This window comes from Psammomys obesus, unplaced genomic scaffold (assembly GCF_907164565.1).
Source record: "Psammomys obesus unplaced genomic scaffold, mPsaObe1.curated_primary_1811, whole genome shotgun sequence".
Classification (NCBI taxonomy): domain Eukaryota; kingdom Metazoa; phylum Chordata; class Mammalia; order Rodentia; family Muridae; genus Psammomys; species Psammomys obesus.
Genome location: NW_026596162.1, coordinates 4242505 through 4263543, shown reverse-complemented (window position 1 = coordinate 4263543; position 21039 = coordinate 4242505). Strand labels below are relative to the sequence as shown.

The 21039-nt window shown below is 45.5% G+C and overlaps 1 protein-coding gene across 1 annotated transcript in view; it reads right to left on the bottom strand.

Moving 5' to 3' along the window:
- Positions 1-21039, bottom strand: part of Bmp6 (bone morphogenetic protein 6) — a 143728-nt gene that overhangs the window by 16764 nt on the left and 105925 nt on the right. Inside the window, exon 2 of the mRNA XM_055595092.1 lies at positions 14323-14515. Within this exon, the coding sequence (XP_055451067.1) occupies positions 14323-14515 (193 nt within the window). The remainder of the gene's footprint in view (positions 1-14322; positions 14516-21039) is intronic.

The window sequence follows — 21039 nt, the reverse complement described above, 5'->3', positions numbered from 1 at the left end:
GTTGAGATGCAGAGAGACAGAAGGTCCACGCTGCAAGGTCACAGGGGACCCTCATCCAGAAATAACACAGACGGTATGAACAGCTCTGCGGGGGGTGAGGGAACAGCCCCAGTCCCAAAGCAAGCTGAGGCCATAGTCACGTTAGGGGCAGACTTTGGCCGGCACCCCCCAAAACTAAGATCCAGGGAGAGGTTCAAGGTCAGAGGCAGAATGTATATGTCCACGCACAGAGAGCTCCTGACGGGGGTCAGTTGTTAACTATAGAGCTTCAGTTATGGAGCAGGCACTTGATACGTAAGGAAGTGCAGGAAGGATGCAGACAGATGCAGCGTGGGTATGGCAAGGCTGGCACACGTAATTGGAATCAGCTTATGTTTTACTTCTCAAGAGTGGGGTTCATGAGAAAGAGTGGGGAGCCAAGCAAGCATGGTGGTTCACGCCTGTAACCGAAGAACTAAACATCATTGTCTAATGTGGAGATGGGAAACAGAAAAGGGAGGAAGAGAAGGGAAGGAATGAAAGAGGAAAGCAAAATCCATGGATCTGGAAGAGAGTAAAATTTGGGGCAACAATGGAAAAAGGCTGGTGAGAAGGATTAATTATTACAATGTGGAAAAAATTAAGTTTATATGGTTGTACTGGCTAGATGTATGTCAACTTGACACAAATTAGGATCATCAGAGAGTAGGGAGCCTCAGCTGGGAGAACGTCTCCATAAGAACCGGACTGCAGTCAAGCCTGAAGGACACTTTCTTAATTACTGATTCACACCCCTGGGCTGGTGGCCCTGGGTTCTGTAAGAAAGCAGGCTGAGCAAGCCACAAGGAGCAAGCCAGTAAGCAGCACCCCTCCATGGCCTTTGCACCAGCTCCTGCCTCCAGGTTCCTGACCTGTGTGGGTTCCTTTTTCTACTTCCTTCAGTGAAGAACAGTGATGTGGAAGTGTAAGATGGCTCAACCCTTTCCTCAAGTTGCTTTGGTCATGGTGCTTCATCATAGCAACAGAACCCCTGGGAAAACAGTTTATGGTCATTAACTGGAAGTCGGGGGCTGGGTTTCTGTCATGACTACTGCAGTTATCTTGGGCACCCAGAATATATGGCTGTTTCTGTGGTACCCCTTGCTCACTATAATGAAGCTCACGGCAGTTCTCAGTGCTCATGAGACTGGCTAAGCAGATGCAGTCCAAGAGCTACTGGTTCAAGGTGGGAGAGGGGACCTTGACTTTAGCGCACCTCCATCCTCTGTAAGGAACAGCAGTCATTTCCCTTTCTTGTGCCTGTGACAAAAATGCTTGATGGACATGACTTAAAGAGCGAGGATTACTTTTGCCTGGGAGTTAAGATGGTTCAGTCCACAAGGGGTTGGACCCATGGGCTTAGTTGGAACACCCTGATGGCAGGCGCATGCCATAGGGGAGGGATATTTACTTTGATGCCGTCTCTTTGAGGGTGAAGGAGGGAGGAATAAAGACATAGAGGGAGGGAAATAGAGAAGAAGGAAGGGAGACATGGAGGGAGGAGGAGAGTAGAGAGAAGGACAATATACCCCCTGGAATATACCCCAAGGTACACTCTAGCTAGGCCTCACCACCTCCCAAAATGCCACCACCAGTTAGAGGCCAAGTGTGTAACACTGCAGACTGTGGTGACCATTTCATGTTCAAACCATAACAAGAAGTAACTTAGCACACGGACTTATAGTCACAGGACTAAACGAGATAAAGAAATAAACAAACACAGTGGTTCCACAGGATGCTGGAGTGTGAGTGTGTGTGTGTGTGTGTGTGTGTGTGTGTGTGTGTGTGTGTGTGTGTGTGTGACAGGTCTTCACTATATAGCTCTAGTTGGCCTGGATCTCACTATGTAGACCAGCCTGGCCTCCAACTATTTGCCAGTCTGGTCTAAGAAGCGTCAAATAAGATACATTGTCTTAAAGTAAATGGTAAGAACTGACACCCAAGGTTACCCTCTGATTTCCACACAGACGCCCACACCGCACCTCCTACCTCCCCCACAGAAGAGGTTGTGGCAGGTGGAAAGGTTCAGGTGAACCAGAAATGAAAACCATTGCTTTGGAGGCGGTGGGTTGTTTGTAGGGTTTGACCATAGCTCATTGACAAAGATGGCCACATATTTACATGTCCTTGTCAAGAAGCTCATCTGGAATGTTCCATCATGAGGAATTTCTCACAGCAGTTCTCGGCTTGAGCACTGGAGGCTCATTCTTCATGGCCTCCATTCCCATCTATAAAAAAAAGAGTCTAAAAATGTCCTCGGCACAGGCTGAAAATACCGAGCAAGGGCTCAAATAAAGTAAGGGATCAAGACCTAGTGAGTTTGAAGATCAGAGTCAGCTGCACACAGAAAAGGGGCAGCAATGGGGTTAGAAATCACGAGCTGGCCTCACACACTGGCCGGGGGGCAGAGAGGCACAGGCAGAGAGGCGCTCGGGTATGGCTAGCTGTGCTGGAACCCCAAGGCCTTCCTGACTCTGCTCTGTTCCTCCCATTCAAGGGAACACTGTGCTCAGTGGGATGGCATCACAAACAACCCTTAAGGTCTGAAGGTGCCCCTCCAAAGTCACAGCTCGGGGACTTGCTGCCCAGGGCAGCAGTGCTGCCATGGGTCTTTAGGGTGTGACTAAGCTGTGAGGGCTCTTCCCTCGTGAATGGAGGATATCCCTATCACCTGAGGAGGTTCCTGGTGAGAGCATGAGGTTCCCCACACTCTCTCTCCCTCTTCCCCCCATGCACGCACTCTTTCCTTTCTACTTTCCATGCTGGGATGACATAGGGTCCTCACCAGCTGTGGCTCCCTGATCTTGGACCACCCATCCTCCAGAACTAAGAAATCTCTGTTCTCTGTAAAATGCCAGCCTCCCATATTTTGTTACAGTGAAACAAAACGGACCAAGAAAAACCTGTTTACACAGTCAGTGCACCAGGATTTTTACAAAGGAATTACAGTCTAAAGCACAACCTCAAAGCATCTAGGAACTCCCTCATGCACTTCCTCTTGGACCCACATCTATTCATTTCTTCAGTGACTCATGGCCTTCTTTGTTGTGGCCTTCTTTGTCAACTGTCTCCTCTGAAAAGCGTAGCCTCCCCCGAGGAGGCGTAAAGCTCTCCCTGTGATGAGTCTCTTACCCAGCACGCACAGGGGTTACAACCCGAGCACTGAGAAAGTAGAAGCCCCCCAAATCAAAGAGGGTGCCTCTGGTCCTCCTAACCACACTTTGGCAGAGCTGGAGTGAAATGGGCTCAGGCACCTGTTGACTGTTTTTCTCTACGCCACCACACCACCACACAGACGCCATTTTGTGTGATGATCAAGGCTTCCTCCTGCAAAGACAGAGTGATGTCTTGTGTTTCCAATCTAGGGTGTGATTTTCCTCAGCCTGATAACCCTGGAAGGTGAAGTTTTTAACCAATCAACAAGCCTGACTGAAGAGACCTTAAAATTTTTTTAAAAAATTACACTGGAATTAAAGTTGAACAACTGGCATGGCTCCCTGAGACCGGGAGGGCTCCGGTTGGTGGGCACAACTGTCTCCATGTGGTCCCATGTGACTCAGCTTCAAGGTGCCTTCCAGGTTGCTACTGCTCCACTGGGTATCATACTGTGGGCCTTTTCTTCATTCATTCTGGAGAAGGGCAGGAGGCGCCTGATGATCAGTCCTCCTGACAGACTGTACCCAAGGTCATGGTGCTCTGTCAGAAACAGCTGTGTTTGCCATAACCCATTTTATTAGGTTAAAAAATGTTCTTGATAATGTAGGGGTTTTTGTTTGTTTGTTTGTTTGTTTGTTTGTTTGAGGTTTACATAGGGTTTCTCTGTGTAGCCTTGGCTGTCCTGGAACTCACTCTGTAGACCAGGCTGCCCTAAGACTCAGACATCTCACTGCCTCTACCTTCCCAAGTTCTGGGATTAAGGCATGCACCCAGCTCAAGTTTTTCTTTATGTAAGGTTCATATTTAAATTTTTGCCTCTAGAAAGGTAGAAAGGGAATTGTAAGTTTGAAAATAAGAGTACTAGAAAACAGGATGCATTATTATTGCTCTGCATATACACAGCTTTTAGCAGTGATGAATAAATTCATAAATTAGTTGTTATAACTGACTTTGTAGCAGTTGGTTGTGCTAGGATTTCACCTTGATGACTATCATATTCTAAGAGGCTGTAAATTTCCGCAGGCACCCTTTCATCTTTACCCAGTACAAACCACTTTGCTGTCAGAACACAAACAGAAAATGCTATTGGCATATGCCCTGTGACTGTTTCCAAAGCTCCTCCACATTGGTTCTCCTGAGCACCCTGATAGGAGAATAGGGCTAGCACCAGCACAGATTTGGCAATGGTTTAAGTTCCTTGGTTATTATGGTCATGCAGCCAACAGCACATGCTGTAACCATCTTCCATGTATCTTCCAGGGAAGCCTGCAGCAGACTATGACCCCTCGCCAGAAAGAGTCAGCCTCAGTGGACCCAGATGGGACCTGAGCAGGTGTGTATTCACCAGGCTTGAGAGAGACCCAGATACTACTGGTCCGGGAGAACACTCCATGAGGCAAGGCTCAAAGCATAGCACCTCTTCTTTAAATACTTCCATTCTCCCTTGCCTGCTTAGTAGACACAAGCTTGGAGGCCACCTGCTCTCAAGACATCTGTCTTCCTCTCCTTTCAGAAATAGAGAAAATCATCTGGAGGCTGGGCCAGGAGCTAATGTTTGGTTGTATTATGGATGGGTTCTCAAGTTAGGCCTACAAGCAGAGTCATAGAAAGATCAAGTCCAGAGAAGTTGTGTTGGAGAAGGCAGGGAGAGGTATGAAGGCAACTGATTCCGTTCTGTATGGCAGGGCTTCTTCAGCCACTAAACAAAACAATGATCTAGTGTCCTAGAGTCTATTCCAGCCTGCCCTCATCACAAATGCAAAGAGGATGGAGAATCCCTGTACCTTTGAATAAGCATATACCTAAACTGTACCCATTTTAACTCTCCAACCCTACATTTCTACATCTTTGTCCAATGTAGGGAAATCAAACAGTTAAAATACTGCTAATATGATTGTGTGTGGGGGAAGATGTTTCATAAACTAATCCTAACCACTAATGTAGCCTGCCTCTGAACATGCATGGAGAAGCATGCAATCAAAAGCAATCAGTTTCTAGTAATAAATAATGCATAAGCCACAGTGAACAGAAACAGGAACCCGTTTGCCCATCTTACTTAAGCTGAGTACATAAGCAGTTTCCAGAGACTTGCTGTGCTCTCCCACCACACACCCCGACTTCCAGCCAACATGGAACACCTCTGCGTTCTTCTGAATGTACACAACACTTTTATAACTTTAATTCTGCACTGTGCCTTACAAGCAGATCATAAGACGTCAAGCGAGGCTTGGGAACTTCTCAAGCTTGGTTTTGCACTTTAGCAGAGAACATTCTGAGGAGAAAGGAGGTGTACTTAACCAGGAAGACCAAGCCAGCTAGCTACATACCCCAAGCTGTGGATGCCTCAAATTGCCCCCTTTTCAAGCAGAGAAAGAACAAATACTAAAAGGTTTATCACTCGCCTGAAGCCCACACTGACTGAGCTGTGAAAGCCAGGTAGAAAACTGAACGTGGCGTGGCCAGGGACCATGATAAAAGGCTTTCTTCTCCACAAACACCAAAACCGACTTTCCATCCTGGTTTTCTCAAATTCGCCCTTCTTTTTTAGAAAAGAAAGTGTCTCAGGTTCCTAAGAGGGTTGAGTTTTACCTTCACTGAGAAGCCAACAGCATTTCATAGCAACACTGTCCATCTATCTATGAGTAATGCTGTTCTAGAGAAACGCCTGTCCTGGATCCTGGAGCTGGATCGGCTACTGAACTTGGATCTCTTTATATGTTTGGTTAGTAACACAAGTAACAATATTTGTGGGGGATTCATTACGAGACTTCCAAATTAAAGTCCTAGTTAAGATGCTGGTCGCCTGAGATGGTGCAGACTTCTGTCAGACTAACACACCTCCTCTCCAAAACAAACAAAAAAACACAGAACGAAAGAAAATAAACAACAAAGCCCAGAAGGACTGTGTTTACAAATTCAAGCCGGTTTGAAATCACCTCAGAGCAGGAAAGGAGGCAACACATGACGTATCAAACTCAAGACCACAGAGTGGGGCAGGGCCCTGAGGTGAGGTGTTTGCTGACTTGCATTTCAGAGCGCTTGTGAATTCCTACAATCAACACACCGATGTAGAAAGCAGTGGCTTGGCATAACAGCTAAGGATAAAAATGAGAGTTCGATGATGATGACGATGACGATGGGTTGAAGGTAGCTAGGACAAGAAAGAGGAAGGCCTCACAGGAAGCAGCCTGCCTACAACTGAACATGTAAATGTGCCCTCGTAGGGTTTGGGGTTCAGTTTTCTTCTTTAAGTCCTGGCTGCCATGAACACTAATATTTTCATTTGAGATACTTGCCAAATATTAAGCTGTGTATGCATGGGGTAGGAAGCTGAGAAAACAAGCAGAAAGAAGTTGTTGAGAAGCTTCAGAGACAAAGAAGATTTTTGGCAGTTTCGAAACGCTGGGGAGTTAAATATGAGAGTTCAGAGCCCACCAAGGATGAGGGCCTCGGGTAAGCATCCTAGCCTCAGCTGAAACCTCCAGGGGGCTAAGCTGCAAGAGGAGGAGGAAACCAGAAACAGATGAGCCTTAGCAAACCGGAAGCCCAGCCTCATCTCTGACAAAAGGATAAATACTCTGTTTGCACTGTCTCTGACTTCCAGAAGAAGGTCCAGTCTACAAGAAAGCAACAATGTCTATGGCTGCTTTTATTACATTATGCACAAAATTTAAGAAGATGTAAGGCATGTCAGGAAATAAAACCAAATGGAGAGCAATCAAGAGACTAAAAAGACTATGGAAATAGACCCAGAGGTGATCCAGACCTAGTTTCTGAATCCAAGCTTGTTTAAAAATAACAAATCACAAATGGAACTTGTTCCAAGGTCTAAAATTGCTTCAATATTTGAAAATAATTTAATGTGTTGATAGTAGGAAAGGTTAAAAAAAATCACATAATCCTATCAAATCAGAAATGTGTGTGTGTGTGTGTGTGTGTGTGTGTGTGTGTGTGTGTATAGTCACATCAACTCCTAATCTTAGAAAACATAAACAAAAAACTTTTTAGGAAATTTAGAGGATAATTTCTTTAGTCTACTTTGTTTGAGTGTTTTTTATTTGTTTGTTTGTTTTTTATAAAGAGTTATTGAAGGGATGAATCCAGGAGTGGCTGCCTCTGCTCCTAGATTTTTCAAGACAGGGTTTTTCTGTGTAATGAGCCCTGGCTGTTCTGGACTTGCTTTGTAGACCAGGCAGGCCTTGAACTCACAGAGATCTGCCTCCCTCTGCCTCCTGGGTGCTGGGATTAAAGGCATGTGCCACCATGTCTGTCCTAGTTTGAGTGTTCTATAAAAACATTTATAACAATCGTCCTTAACGGCAAAATAGTAAATCTCTCATTCACCCACCCCAAGATTAGTGTATAGGCAGATTTCAAAATTCCATTGGACTTCCAAGCCAGCAAAACTCAACCAACTGCCGTTCTAGATGGATGCAAAACCAATTGCACACACACAATACACGACTACTTACCATTAGAATGTAAAATTCAGTGTCAGGATTGGAGAGATGACTCAGCTGTGAAACCACCAGGACCCGAGTTACGTCCATGAGAACCCCAGGACTTATGTAACAAGCTGAGCATGGTCTCTCATTCTCTCTCTCTCTCTCTCTCTCTCTCTCTCTCTCTCTCTCATACCTCTGTCACCCCAGAGCTATGTATGGTGATGATAAGATTTCTGAGACTTGCTGGATATTAGCTTTGCAAGAATTTGTGATTTCTAGGTTTTAGGAGAGACCCCGCCTCAAAGGAGTAAGGTGGAGAGTGAGCGAGAAGGATACCTGACACCCTTCTTTGGCTTCTATTAAGCCCTCTCTATCCACAAACTCATATACCACACATGTATGTATTCTCTCTCTCTTCCTTCCCCTTCCCCCACACATACGCACACTTTGATGCTACTTGTGCCAGAAAAAAAATGCACTTTAAATTTACCGATTCTCACTTTAAATGTCTTCCCCCCAAAACTATATGATATAATGTAGTAAAGAAAGAGGACCATAGTTAAAGAGAATGGGTTGTCACTGCCAAACAACATGATTGTCAAACAGGGAGGGCTTGGAATGTCAGAACCAGCAGAGGCAAGATGGCTGACTCACACACTGAATGGCCACACCTCAGAAAGGAAACAGCTCTGTCATAACTTCTGACCGGCTCTCACAAGAATGTCTTGGACTTTCAGGAACACAAAGTTCACTGAATAATAAGAACTGTAGGCAAAAATGACATTCTTTAAAGGCTGCAACATTGCCTGGTCTATCTAAAGATGCTACTTATGTTTTGAATGTAAAATACCTCCATAGACTTGTGTTTGAATAGTTGGTCCCCAGCTGCTGGTGGTGGTCTGGGAGGTTGTGGAACCTTTAAGAGGTGAGAACTGGCTTGAAGAAGTAGGTGGGCTTATGAGTTATTGCCTGGTCCTGGTTCCCGCCATAGTCCCCCTCTGCTTCTCCATGTATAAAAAATAATGATATGTACCCCAGTTCCTACCACAGATTAAGTCACCATGCCTTCCTGGCCATGACCCTGTGGGCTAAACTAAATCCCTTCTTCCCTAAGCTGCTCTTTCATAGATAAACTTGGTCACCGTGATGAAAAAAGTAAGTAACACAGATGTGCTAGAAAGGAGCCATGTGTGTGGAAAGCAACACAGTACCATCTTGCTGCTCTGCATGGGGATGGGAGGGCAAGGGGAATGCAGAGCAGCCTGTAAGTGCACTCCAAGCCTGGAGACGGCTGCTGTGCACACCACACAGAGGGTCACAGTGAAGAGGTAAGCGGACAGGAGTGATCCTTGAGAGTACAGATGGAGACATAACTTTATCCTAGTCTTCCTGCTCCTTCTCTTACCTCCTCTCTATCTTGATGGGCCACGGTTGGTCAAGAGAGCAATTGAAGTATGAAAAGGTTTTCTGCAGGAAAACCTGAATTCTAACAGACATGCTCTTCCACCAATGGAAACAGATTGGAACATCCTTGTGATGCCTGCATCTGAGCTCAGAAGATGGCGGTATGGGGCATGCCATAAAGGACTGTGGAGATAACCTAGAACCCCTGCACAGACCTAGCCCATGGCAGCTCAGTCTCCAAGTGGGTTCCCTCGTAAGGGGAAAAGGGGTGTCTCTGACATGAACTCAGTGGGTGGCTCTTTGATCACCTCCCCCTGAAGGGGGTGCAGCCTTAACAGGCCACAGAGGGAGACAATGCAGCCACTCCCGATGAGATCTGATAGGCTAGGGTCAGATAGAAGGGGAGGAGGACATCATCCTCTCTCAGTGGATAGGGGAGGGGCATGGGAGGAGAAAAGGGAGGGAGGGCGGGATTGGGAGGGGATGATGGAGGGGGCTACAGCTGGGATACAAAGTGAATAAATTGTAATAAAAATAAATAAATTAAATATTAAATTAAATAAATTAAAATTCAATTAATATTAAATTAAATAAAAATAAATTATTTAAAGGATATATATATGTATAAAAGGATGGGTGGTGCTGACCTCCCCTGGGTACTTCTTGCTTATACTAGTTTAGGGATGCTCCCATGTCATCAGGGTAATTTTAGAAAATACCACAAACAGTAGTTTCAGTGTGATTTAGCCTCCGCAAAATTTAAACGTGCCATGCTTTATTCTCTCAGATGTGACATCTGCCTCATCTATGAGAGGGTATGAAGGAAAGGCTTTTTCCAAACTGTTAATTTTATATACAATGCAAATTTATATCAGCATTACTGTAAGAATGTATTGGTTTACAGTACTAATTCGTGTTCTCATTTTATTAATTCCCTGAGAATTTTATGCACATGTAATGTGATCTGAATGAGAATAGGCCCCACAGGCTCCTATATGTGAATGCTTAATCCCCAGTTTGGTGAGCTGTTTGAGACAGATTAGAAGGATCAGGAGGTAGGGCCTTGTTGCAGTAGGTGTGGCCTGGGCTTTGAGGTTGCAAAAGCCTGTGCTCTGCCCAGTGTCTCTCATTCTGCCCACTCTGCCTGTGGATCAGGGTGTAAGCTCTTAGTCCCACACCTGCCTGCCTGCCTGCAGCCATGCCCCCCACTATAGTGATAATAACTAAACCCCTGAAACTATAAGCAAGCCCTCAGTTAAATGCTTTCTTTTATAAGAGCTGCCTTGGTCATGGTGTCTCTTCACAGCAACAGAACTGTGACTAAGACACATCCTGTGTATCTTGATTATATTCCTTCCCCTAACTCCTCCCAGACCCATTCGTCCCTCTCACCTACTCTCTCCTTTTTAGGTGCTGGGACTGTAACCCAGCAGATGCTCTATACTGAGCCACACCCTATCAAATTCATCTTAAAATATAAACATTCTCAAGACTACTGAGTAATTCTTACTATGTGCATAATGTGTCTATGTGCCATGGCGTGCGAATAGCGGTGAGAAGACAACTCTGTGGAGCTGGTACTCTCGGCCCACCTTTATGTGGGTCCTGGGGATAGAAATCAGGACACCAGGCCTATGGGTGAGCACCTTTACCAGCTGAACCATCTTGCCAGCCCACCACTGAGAAAACTTCCAAAGAACTAACTTACAAAGTGCATCCTGTATGCCTTGGACTTAGCGGAAGTAATCGAGTTGCTCTTGTGTGATCTACAGGCTGCTTCAAGTCTTTCCTTGACTCATGCACATGCCATCTCAAGATTCCTTCTCAGACTTTGGGTCAAGGACCATGTTTCTCTAATAAGTACCCTTTACGTAAGAAACCAATTGCTGTTGTAAACTTACCTGTTCCGATTATTTACAAGTCACAGAAACACTTGACCTCTTGGAGGCTTTTGGAACCTCCCAATCAGCTCTCCTGGCTGCGCGTTTTACATCGGGAGACTCAACACACCATTCCTTCGGCCCTTTAGCTCATGTTCTGAGTTAGCATTTAGAAACCCAACGTCCCTCCTTCAAGGAGGCCAACTGTTTTGTAACGCAAACATTTGTTAAATTAAGTGAACACAGCAAATGCTACAAACTGTACTTCAGCACAGATTAGATAAATAAGTTTCCTCTATGCTCAGAAAAGCGTGTTCAGCCAAGACACCCCAAGATGGTACAGATGGGGAGGTCAAACCCTCCACAGAAGGAACCCTGCAGCTAAGTCTGGAGGCCTCTGTAAGAACATTTGGAAGTAGCGGGAGGCCCGGGCTTCTGGCCCACAGATAAGAAAACCTCCCCCAGCCAACCTGGATCCCTTCAAAAGCATGAAAGTCTCCCCAACTTTCCTAGTATTCTCTTTCTCCTATGCACACAAAGCAAACACACCCAATTGCCAAAAGCTCACATCCTAGAAGACGAATCGATATAAGAGAGCCATCCAAGGCTGAGAGCATTCTGGTTTCTGCTTTCCAGCCTCACGGCTGGCCCCAAGGAAGGATGTCACCACCATCCTGAGCCCGTGGCAGCTGTTCCTTTCTGGCTAGAATGCAGTATGAACCTCACACGGAGCTTCTGCTAGCTCCCTCTTTAAGATAAAAAAGCTTTTGAAAAATTCCACGGTCGCTATACTTCCAGCCTAACCTTTTCGTTACGTCTTTTCTTGTAGGACAGGGAAAATCATGGATTTCACGCAGACTTGAGAGCCCAAAAAGTACCTTCCAGCCATTCTCAGAGAGAAGGAAAACGAGATATCCAGTTGGGCAGACTGAAAAGCCAAAGCCTAAGACAGAGCCAAAGACCCACTGAATGCCAATTTGTTCTAGTGCATCAAAAGATAAATATCTAGAAAGGAGAGATTTTGCCTCCTAAACAAGCTCTCTACCGTAAAGCTACCAGATGCACTTGTATTTAAGAGAGACATGCAGACACCGGGAAACTTCCTTGTCCTGAAATTCTGGTTCCTTATCACCATACCCCAATGGCTGAATTTCACTCATTGTGTAATTGTACCAGCTAAGACCTAACCTAAAGCTTTAGTGTAGTGTGTCAGCACCATGACGTGTTCAAAGTGTCTGGCATGTGCTGGTCTCAAACCCAGGAGAAATGGTTGAGATGTCTGTTAACATATGAAGGCTGATGCTGATGGTCAGGCTCTCCCAGAAGCTCTCAGTCCCTACTTGTTATAGGGTCTTCCTGGCTGGCATGCTCTGCCCCCCCTTACCTGGAACTCTCCAGCCCAGATACTAGGTTGGGCTTCCCCCCAACCTCCAGCCCCTATATAACTTAGCCATTTTGGCTATACCAGTCTTTTGGCCCAGGCCAGAATTTTTGATTTGTGGCTCCTCTTTTGTTCCCCCTTTCCAACTCTCTTCACTTGGCCCAGCTCAGTCTGGCCATGTTCACCCTAGACTCTTACAGATGTCTATGACTCTGGCTATGCTCCCCCCCACCCCCTTATCTACAATAAGTCTTCACCTCAGCCCATACCTAGGAGCAGCCATGTCCTCCTTTTCTTTTTTCATTCATCTGGTGCTGAAACCCACAAATGGCATAAACGACTCTCCTACGGTACGCACAGACCATTTGTTTCTGCTGGCTTTTGCCATCTATCAAATTTGATTCCAAATTCTAGAGTTCAGTTCATATCCTACTTCCTCCCTCCACCTGCTACTCTCCTCATCAACTCCATAAGTCTCTCCTAGCTCTTAGAGCTGTTAACACCCTTCTCAGGCATCCACCTGGGTGCTCAGAGCTCTGGCCTGCTACAATTATCTGGTTATTTCTCTCTGCTCATATGGGCACATCTTTAAAGACACGTATCCATCTCTCTTTTCCCAAAAGCTTCAGTCTCTCACCTTCCTCTAGCCACTGCAGTCCTGCCTGTGGTGACTACCTATGACCTTTTCCTTGTCTTCTTGCCTGCTCTGTCTCTTCCTTAAGCCCTCCTAAGCATCCCCCTTCCTGTGTTGGAGCTCTAAAACTCTGAGCTTTCTTTGTCTCTCAGCTCCCTCCTCCAGCCCCACAGCCACCCACAGGCACTTTCTCAGCTCCCTCCTGGGGCATACAGAGATTCCCTCCAGTGGAGCTTCCCTGGATGGACTGGAGACTGCCCAGTTGCCAGAAACTGCAGTGCTTTCAAAGCTAAAACCACCCTTCCCCGGGGCTGGCTCCTGTTCTTTGGCATCTCAGCGAGCATGCTTGCCACAACAGATCCAAATGTCCAGAAGAAACCGAGGGTCAACCTAGAGTCTCTGGAACCTACTGGAAAGTTAATAGTTTTCCCAGGCAGGTTAGAGTTGAAAGCAAAGAAGATAATGGGCTTGTTTTGTGTAACCCCAGGACTCAGGAGGCAGAAGTTGGAGGACTGCAAGTTCAAGGACAGCCTGAGCTACATGGCAACCTGCTCAAACCAAGCAAACAAACAGCCAAACCAACAGAAAACAAAGAGAACTGTCTTAGGTCTGAGTGTGGGCTCTCCTTCCCTAGGCATTGTCCATCTTTCATGCTTCTCTTTGCATATGCTTTCTAACCGCTGTAAGCATTATCAGTGGCTTAAGCTGCCTTCAATATCCACCTCCTGTATTCTGTTCTCTCTGAGTGTATGCTAAATAGAGGCCCAACTGTTCAACATAATTCATACTGGTTGGTTCCCTTTCTGTTAATACAGACTTGAACTAAATGCTTACTACCTAGTCCTTTGCCTTACCACGCTCAGAAAGATGCTGGGGCAGTTTTTCTTTATTGCTAGGAGGCACTATGAATGTACTTTATTGCAGATTCCCCACCCCCCATCAATCAGTCTGAACTCATCTTAGAAAAAAAAATAATTCTAACATACAGAAAAAAGCAATTCATCATTTCCTGTATCCAAATGGTAGTGTGTTTGTATATGCGATCTCTTGTAAGCGCTATTCCATCATTTTGATGTGTGCATTAATTTTCGTCACTCGCACATCATCAAAAGTGGGGAGCAAATGATAACCGTAAACAGTTTAGCCCAATAAATCAGAGTTTGGCTGGTCACTAAGGATACTTACGAAGAACTACTTAAGGGCTTGTTTAGGAAAAGACAGCTATTTGAAAAGTCAACTTGCTACGAAAACACCCTGCTAGTTACCCTTCAGAACACCAGCTCTTCATGTTCAATGGCCCCTGACCTCCGGGACACCTTTCAGAAGACACCTGAGGTCATATGAGGAGAGAGGGTGAGAAGCAGGGAGTGGGCCCCACCTTTGGGCTTCCTTGAGCCTTCATACCTGTGCGGATGCTCCTGTAAGACTTGATAAACGCTGATAAGAAAAGTTTGGTTTTTAAAGCTCCCCACAACACAGTCCTTGTAGACGCGGAACTCTGCAGCCGTCACCGCCTCACCCTCGGGGATCTGGGATAAGTTGAACTTGAACTCTTTGTGGTGCTGCTGGCGAGGGGAGAACTCCTTGTCGTACTCCACTATAGGATTAAACAAGAGAGATTGACAACTATTGTTACTTGGCTAGGCGGCATGGTCCCCAGTTTGACATCACAGATTATCAGTTACCAGCAGGGGGGTTGGGGTGGGGGATGAGTGAGACCAACGGGCTGAGGGAATGCTGGCTGAATTGCCTGGCGGGCAGGGATTGAAATCCTTCCTTTTTGGTTCAGAAACTGGGATTTAAAAAGAAAATACAGACGCTGTGCCTGTTAGGCTACCTTCTAAATATCTTATGTTTATAAATAAGGAGTCAGTGCTGCCCTCAGCTTTGGGTAGAAACTTCTTTGTGTAGTGGGGAGTGGGAACCCCAGAGAGTCAGGTCTTCTGCAAGTCTGGTGGATAAGTGGCTACCGAGTGTCCAGCACAAGTGGGGCATCTGTGTCCACCACCACTTCCAAGGCTCAGCGAGCGCTGCGGAGGCGAGGGCAGAAGGTAAGGGCCCAAGGACAAGGCGGGATGTTGTGGAACGCTGTGTCTCGGGTATGACTTGTGGTTGCACTATGACAGCGGGCCTAAGACCCACACAGGATTCGGCCCATGAACATCTTGTCATGGAAGGAGTTTTATACACTCACCTCACCACACACACACTCAAACACACATACCCACCCCCACAAACATACCCTGCTCCAAGGGTCTACAGGCGGTTAACAGCTGCTGGAAGAGCGGGAGACATCATCTTCTACTAGTGAGATGTCTATGTTCCTATAGATAACCTGTTGCTCATGTCCCTACATAACCAAGAAACCCTAGTGATAGTTCATTGGGTGAAAAACAAACAAATAGGAAAGTAGTAGGGACAGCTGGAAAGGAGATTAGTGGAAGCGGGGGGGGGGCATGAAAATAATGAGAGACTAACATGATCAGACTAGATGAAAGGTCATCATGAAATCCATCATTATGTAGGATTAATATATGCTGATGACCTATCTGACCCTTCTAGCCTCTTCCTCCCTGTTGCTTTTCCACTTATTATGTGTCAGCATCGATAGCTGACACGAAAAGGGGGAGGCCTGAGCTGAACTTGGAAGCTGAGACATGAGTGGAAGAAAAGCAGCACGTGTCTTGGCCTGTCCCCTGTCTTGACATTCCAGGGGTCTCCACGTTTTGCTGGCTGTCCCATGGAAATATCTGTAGAACATTACATTTATTTGAGATTTCTGTATAAGTATATAATGCATTCTTGTTCTTACCCAACCCTCTCATCTCCCTTCCTCATATCAACACAGCCAGGTCCCTTTGCCACATCTGTGTCTCTTTGTTTTGTGACCATGGGTTTGGAACTGTCCATTGGAGCCTGGTGTCCGTGGACTTTTGTTGAAGAGTCTAGGGTAATGCCGCATAGAGGATGAGCCCCCTCCTAATGGAAACAAGGGCTGAAGAGTAAAGGGAGAGGCCCTGTGCTCCAGAAAGCCACTGGAGCCTTTTCAAATTTGACAGAAGATCCTAAGCAGGATAAAAGGAATGAATGAAAAATCAACCGTGTCACTTGTTATGAATGGCTTACATAAAACAAAAATTAGAGGGGAATGAAACAGACACACATGTATACATACACACATACATACACCTCAAGCACGCACACACACACACACACACACACACACACACACACACACACACACACTACCTGGATCTAGTTTCCCTCCTGTGGATGAATGCATAAAGGAAATGAAGCATATAAACACTTAAATGACTTTCTGCTATCTGTGGCACACAGATGGACCTGAAAGGTTTGGTGTTAAATGAAATAAGCCAGACCGGGAACGACAAAGCTGGCTGATCTCATGCCTATGTGGCATCTATGAAAGTCAAACTCCCAGAAGCAAAGAGTCGATGTGGTTGCCTGAGGTCAGAAGGAAAGAGTAGAGAGGACTGTTGAGAAAGTCCACAAGAGGGCACATAAGTTAAATTCTGTGTGATGAATTCGATTTTCAGAGCCAGTGAGCAGCACAGCGACTGCCCGGTCACGCTGTGTTGCAATGAGGACCTGTCAGGTATGTGAGGTGTGAAAGGGTTTGTCTGCTACAGAGGGCAAAGAGGAGATCTGTGGCGCACCATCAGCCCAGGTCCCTTTTTCTGTTACGTTGCAAAAGAAGCCAGACAAGAAAATATTTGACTTTTTTTTTTTTTTCTCCTGCATACAGGCAAAGGCAAAAGAAATTTGCAGTTGCTGGCTATTGTTTATTGGAGTTGGCTTTCAACGGTCTGTATTTATTCCTGGGTGAGAGACACGGCATCAGACCCTGATGCTTAGTTCACAGTCATTGCCAGAGAGCATGACTGTTGCCAAAACTCTGGGATTTTTGTTGTTGTTCTGAGTAAAGAGCTATTCCTAGGGAGGTGGGGATGGACTAGTTTGTTTCTACTGTGTTTTGAGACAGTCTTGCCATGTAGCTCAGGCTAGCCTGGGATTTGCAATAACGCCTCTGCTTCCGAGTTCTGAGAGCCGGGATTGCAAGCGTGTACCACCACGCCCAGCCTTTTTAGTTTGTTTTATAAAAAAATTACTTTTATTTTTAGTTACATGTACACATGTGTATCCATATGAGCGCATCTACACTTGAGTGAAGGCGTCTTCAGAGTCCAGAGAAGAACAATGGATCCCTAAGAGCTGGAGTTACAGGCTTTTGGGAGCTGCCCAACCTGGGGGCTAGGAACCCAACTCAAGTCCTCTGGAAGAGCAGTAAGTGCTCTTAAATGCTGAGCCATCTCTCCAGCCTTTTAGTTTTTTAATGACCAGCCCAAAGAAATTGCAAGAACCAATTCATCTTTCATAAGGTAGCTTTTGTAGGGGTTAGAGGGAAGAAACCAAAAGCCAAACTGGTGGCCACCTCTAACTTCCCATTTACTCCCACACCTGTTGTTTTCTGTCATCCCCGGAGGAAAGCTTTGGAGATTTGGCATCGTGATACAAACCAACAATCAAACCAACAAACAAAAACCAGCCTAGTGCCCCTCTGGAAGGAAAGAGGTACTCAACAGTGTCCTCCCAAACTAAGGAAAATTAGATTACTTATGTCTGCATGGAATTCAATAAAGTTTTTTTTTAAATGATCATACAGTTATGTGACCAATCCTTTAGATTTGGGCTATTTGTTTCCTTTCTCAATTAAAAAACTTAAAAAAATAAAATCTTTAAATGTGTATAAATGCTTTGCCTGCATGTATGTATGTGGCCATGTGCATACCTGGCATCCTCAAAGGTCAGAAGAGGGCATGAGAGTCTCTGGAACTATGACACAGACTTGCATGCAGGCGAAATACCCATACATACAAAAATAACTGAAAAAAATTTTAATTAGATAAAGTAATCTTTTGGAAATGACATTGACAGAGACTTTCAGGGGTTCCAGATGCCACCATGTGAGTAATGGAAATCAAACGTAGATTTTCCTCTCTGCAGGAGCAGCAAGTGGCCTTAAGAGTCTGTCCCCTCTTTTTTTCTTTCTTTCTGGAAAAAGCTTTGGCTTCAGTAAGAGTCAAATGAGGTCTGAGCAGAAAGGAGATAATGGCGTGTCCCCAGTGTGGTGGCAGGCTTGCTAGTCAGTGACTGAGAATGAAAAGCAAGATTGTTGAAGGGTTCACACCAGGACGGCCACACAGAAGGTAGATTACCTTTCTCTAAAGCTGATCCGCCTTCTAAAGTTGATACATTATCATTGTTGGTTAAAAATGAATCAGATCTGATTTCTTGAAGAGATTTTCTTTAAAAAAAAAAAAAAAGTAACATGTCCTTTCTATGGGACCTTTAGGAGTCTTAATTTTAATATAGCTAAATGAAGATGGGTTTCTTAAAGATTCCTTAGAATATGCATAAGAATTCTTCACAGAATTCTTTCCATCTCTTACTAGGAACAGAAAAAAAAATGTGTACATGAAATGAAATACATGAAAGTAAGATATTTTAGTTGCAAGAAGTAGAGGGACAGAAACAATTTTCAATAAATGGGAAATGTGGATCACCATTCTCAACAAGGTTACTAAATCTGTAACCTGCTTTTGGCTGTGGACTGGGACACATGGGAAATTGAAGCACTTCCTATGCTGTTGTAGGCTTTGGGCTTCCTCAGACGCCTGTGGGAGAAAGACAACTACTGTGAAAGAAGTCTCTCATCCGGAAATGTCCCTGTTATGAGGAAGTCCAGGTTAGGGCAGAAGTGCATGGAGGTATGGGGGAAGAAGAGAGGAATAGAAATGATGGAGAGGAAAAGAAAATCCGGAGAACTGTCTAGCCACACCACATTTGTTTATTTTTAGTTTTGAGGGCTCTTTAAAGGTTTGTTTATTTAATCCCAGCACCCAGGAGACAGAGGCAGGTGGATCTCTGAGTTTGAGGCCAGCCTGGTCTACAAAGCAAGTTCCAGGACAACCAGGACTACACAGAGAAACCGTGTCTCAAAAAATTAAAAAAAAAAAAATTCTTTGTTGAGAGAGAGTGTGTGTATGTCACTGTATGTATAAAATGTTCATACAGTACCAGAGAGCGCCAGAAGACAGCATCATATTCCCTGAGTGGCTTTGAGCCACCTAATGTGAGTGCTGGACATTGAACCTGGCTCCTCTCAAGAGCAGCACTTCCTTAACTGCTGAGCCATCTATCTCTCCAGCTAAAGAGTTTTGTTTTTGGAATCAAGTTCTTACGCAGCCCAAACTTGCCTTGAACTCACTATGTCTACTAGGCTGGCCTTGAATTACTGATCCTGCCACTGTCAGGACTGGGCTTACAGGCAGGTAGCCATGTTCTGCTCAGTTGAGGAAGCCATCTAGGACATCCAGTTCACTGGAGCTGTGGATACATCCAGCCACAGCCATTACCTGACACAGAAGCCCTGAGGAAGAAGCATCTTGTTGAACCCAGTCATTTCAATCACAGTACATTATTGTTTTCTGATACTACGTTTTTGGAGATTTGTTTAACAGTAACAGGCAAATAACTCAAGGAAAAGAAAATGGGAAGAGAAGAAGGAGGAGGAGGAGGAGGAGGAACTACAAGAGGAAGGAGGAGGAAGGGAAATCTGATCCTACTAGGAAGGGGAGGTTACATGTGATTCTTAAGTCTGAAGACTGTCCAATAGTGGGAGGCACTGCACAGGCATAAGAAAGAGCCCTGACATGGGCAGGTGGTGCACGCATGTAACCAGGAGGAAGAGGCTAGGGGATCAAAACTTCAAGAACAGCATGGAGAGAGATGACTCAGTTGACAAAGCACAAGCAGGAGGACTTAAGCCTGGCCCCCAGCACCCACATATTAAGTGAGGGGGTGTGCATCTTTTTACACCCTAGCACTTGTGAGAGTGGGGTGGGAGGCAGAGACTAGAGGACTCCTGGTACTTCCAGGCCAGCCTGTTTAGGGTTCAGTGAGAGACCCTGCCTCAAAATAATAAGGTGAGAGACAATGAAGGCAAATACCTAAGGTTGATCACTGGTCTCCTTACACATGTACACTTGTGCATATACACACCCACATGCATACACACACACACATACACACACATGCACATACACAGTATAAGCCAAATGCTCAACTCAAAACAGAAACAAAAAAAAGGGGGGGGAAGAGTAAAGCATCTAGCAAATTCTCTCACACATACAAAAAGAAGGATCCTAGAAACGAGAAGGCATTACTTTATTGCGACGTGAATTCACACCCCTTGCCCTCTAGGGACACTTTCCCTTCTCGGACACATCAAACATTCTTTTATCCTCTTCAGAGGAGATTCAGTCTCTACGACCCCGAGGACCTCTGACTATTGCCTGCATCTTTCACCTCCCCCCTACAGCTGTACCATAGCATGGGTGGTCCTACCTTCCTTCGCGTTTCTCTGCTATCATTTTGCACAGTGTGCTTGCTGATGGCTTACAGGGACATATGACATAAACACACTTAGGTTGCTGCCTCCACGCACATCTGAAGACCTGACAACAGCACAGTTTGAGCGCCCAGCGTCCCCCTCAGGCTCCTGTGTTTCCAGGCATGACCTTCATCTCAGGCACTGCTTTGGAAGGATGTGGAGACTCACTGGAGGAAGTGTGTCCCTGGGGCTGGACTTTAAAGTTTCTTAGCCTCGTCCTACTTCCTGTCTACTTCCTGCTTCCTAACTTCGGGTGTGATGTCACCAGTTGCCTGCGCCATCTCATAGTCCTGCTGCCAGTGTGGACTGTGTCCTTTCTTAATCCCGGAGCCAAAATAAACCTCTAAGTGTGGGTGTGAAATCTCAGCTTCCCTTTGTGTTTCTTGGGTGGTGTCTACAGTGTGCTTGGGTTACAGCATCCAGCAGCTGAATGGGGATGACATTTCCTGAGATCAGGTGAGGCATCTATCTGTCACAGCCCAGTGCATCATGCAAACTCGCACAGTAACTGCAGTGACGAGCACAGGCAGTTATTTGAGAATCCAGCCTTGTGAGCACGATTCAGAACGGGCTTTGCTGAGTCCCTCGACAGTGCCAATTAATATCTGTGGTAATTTAGCTTTGTCTTTCAGAATGGTGTATCCTCC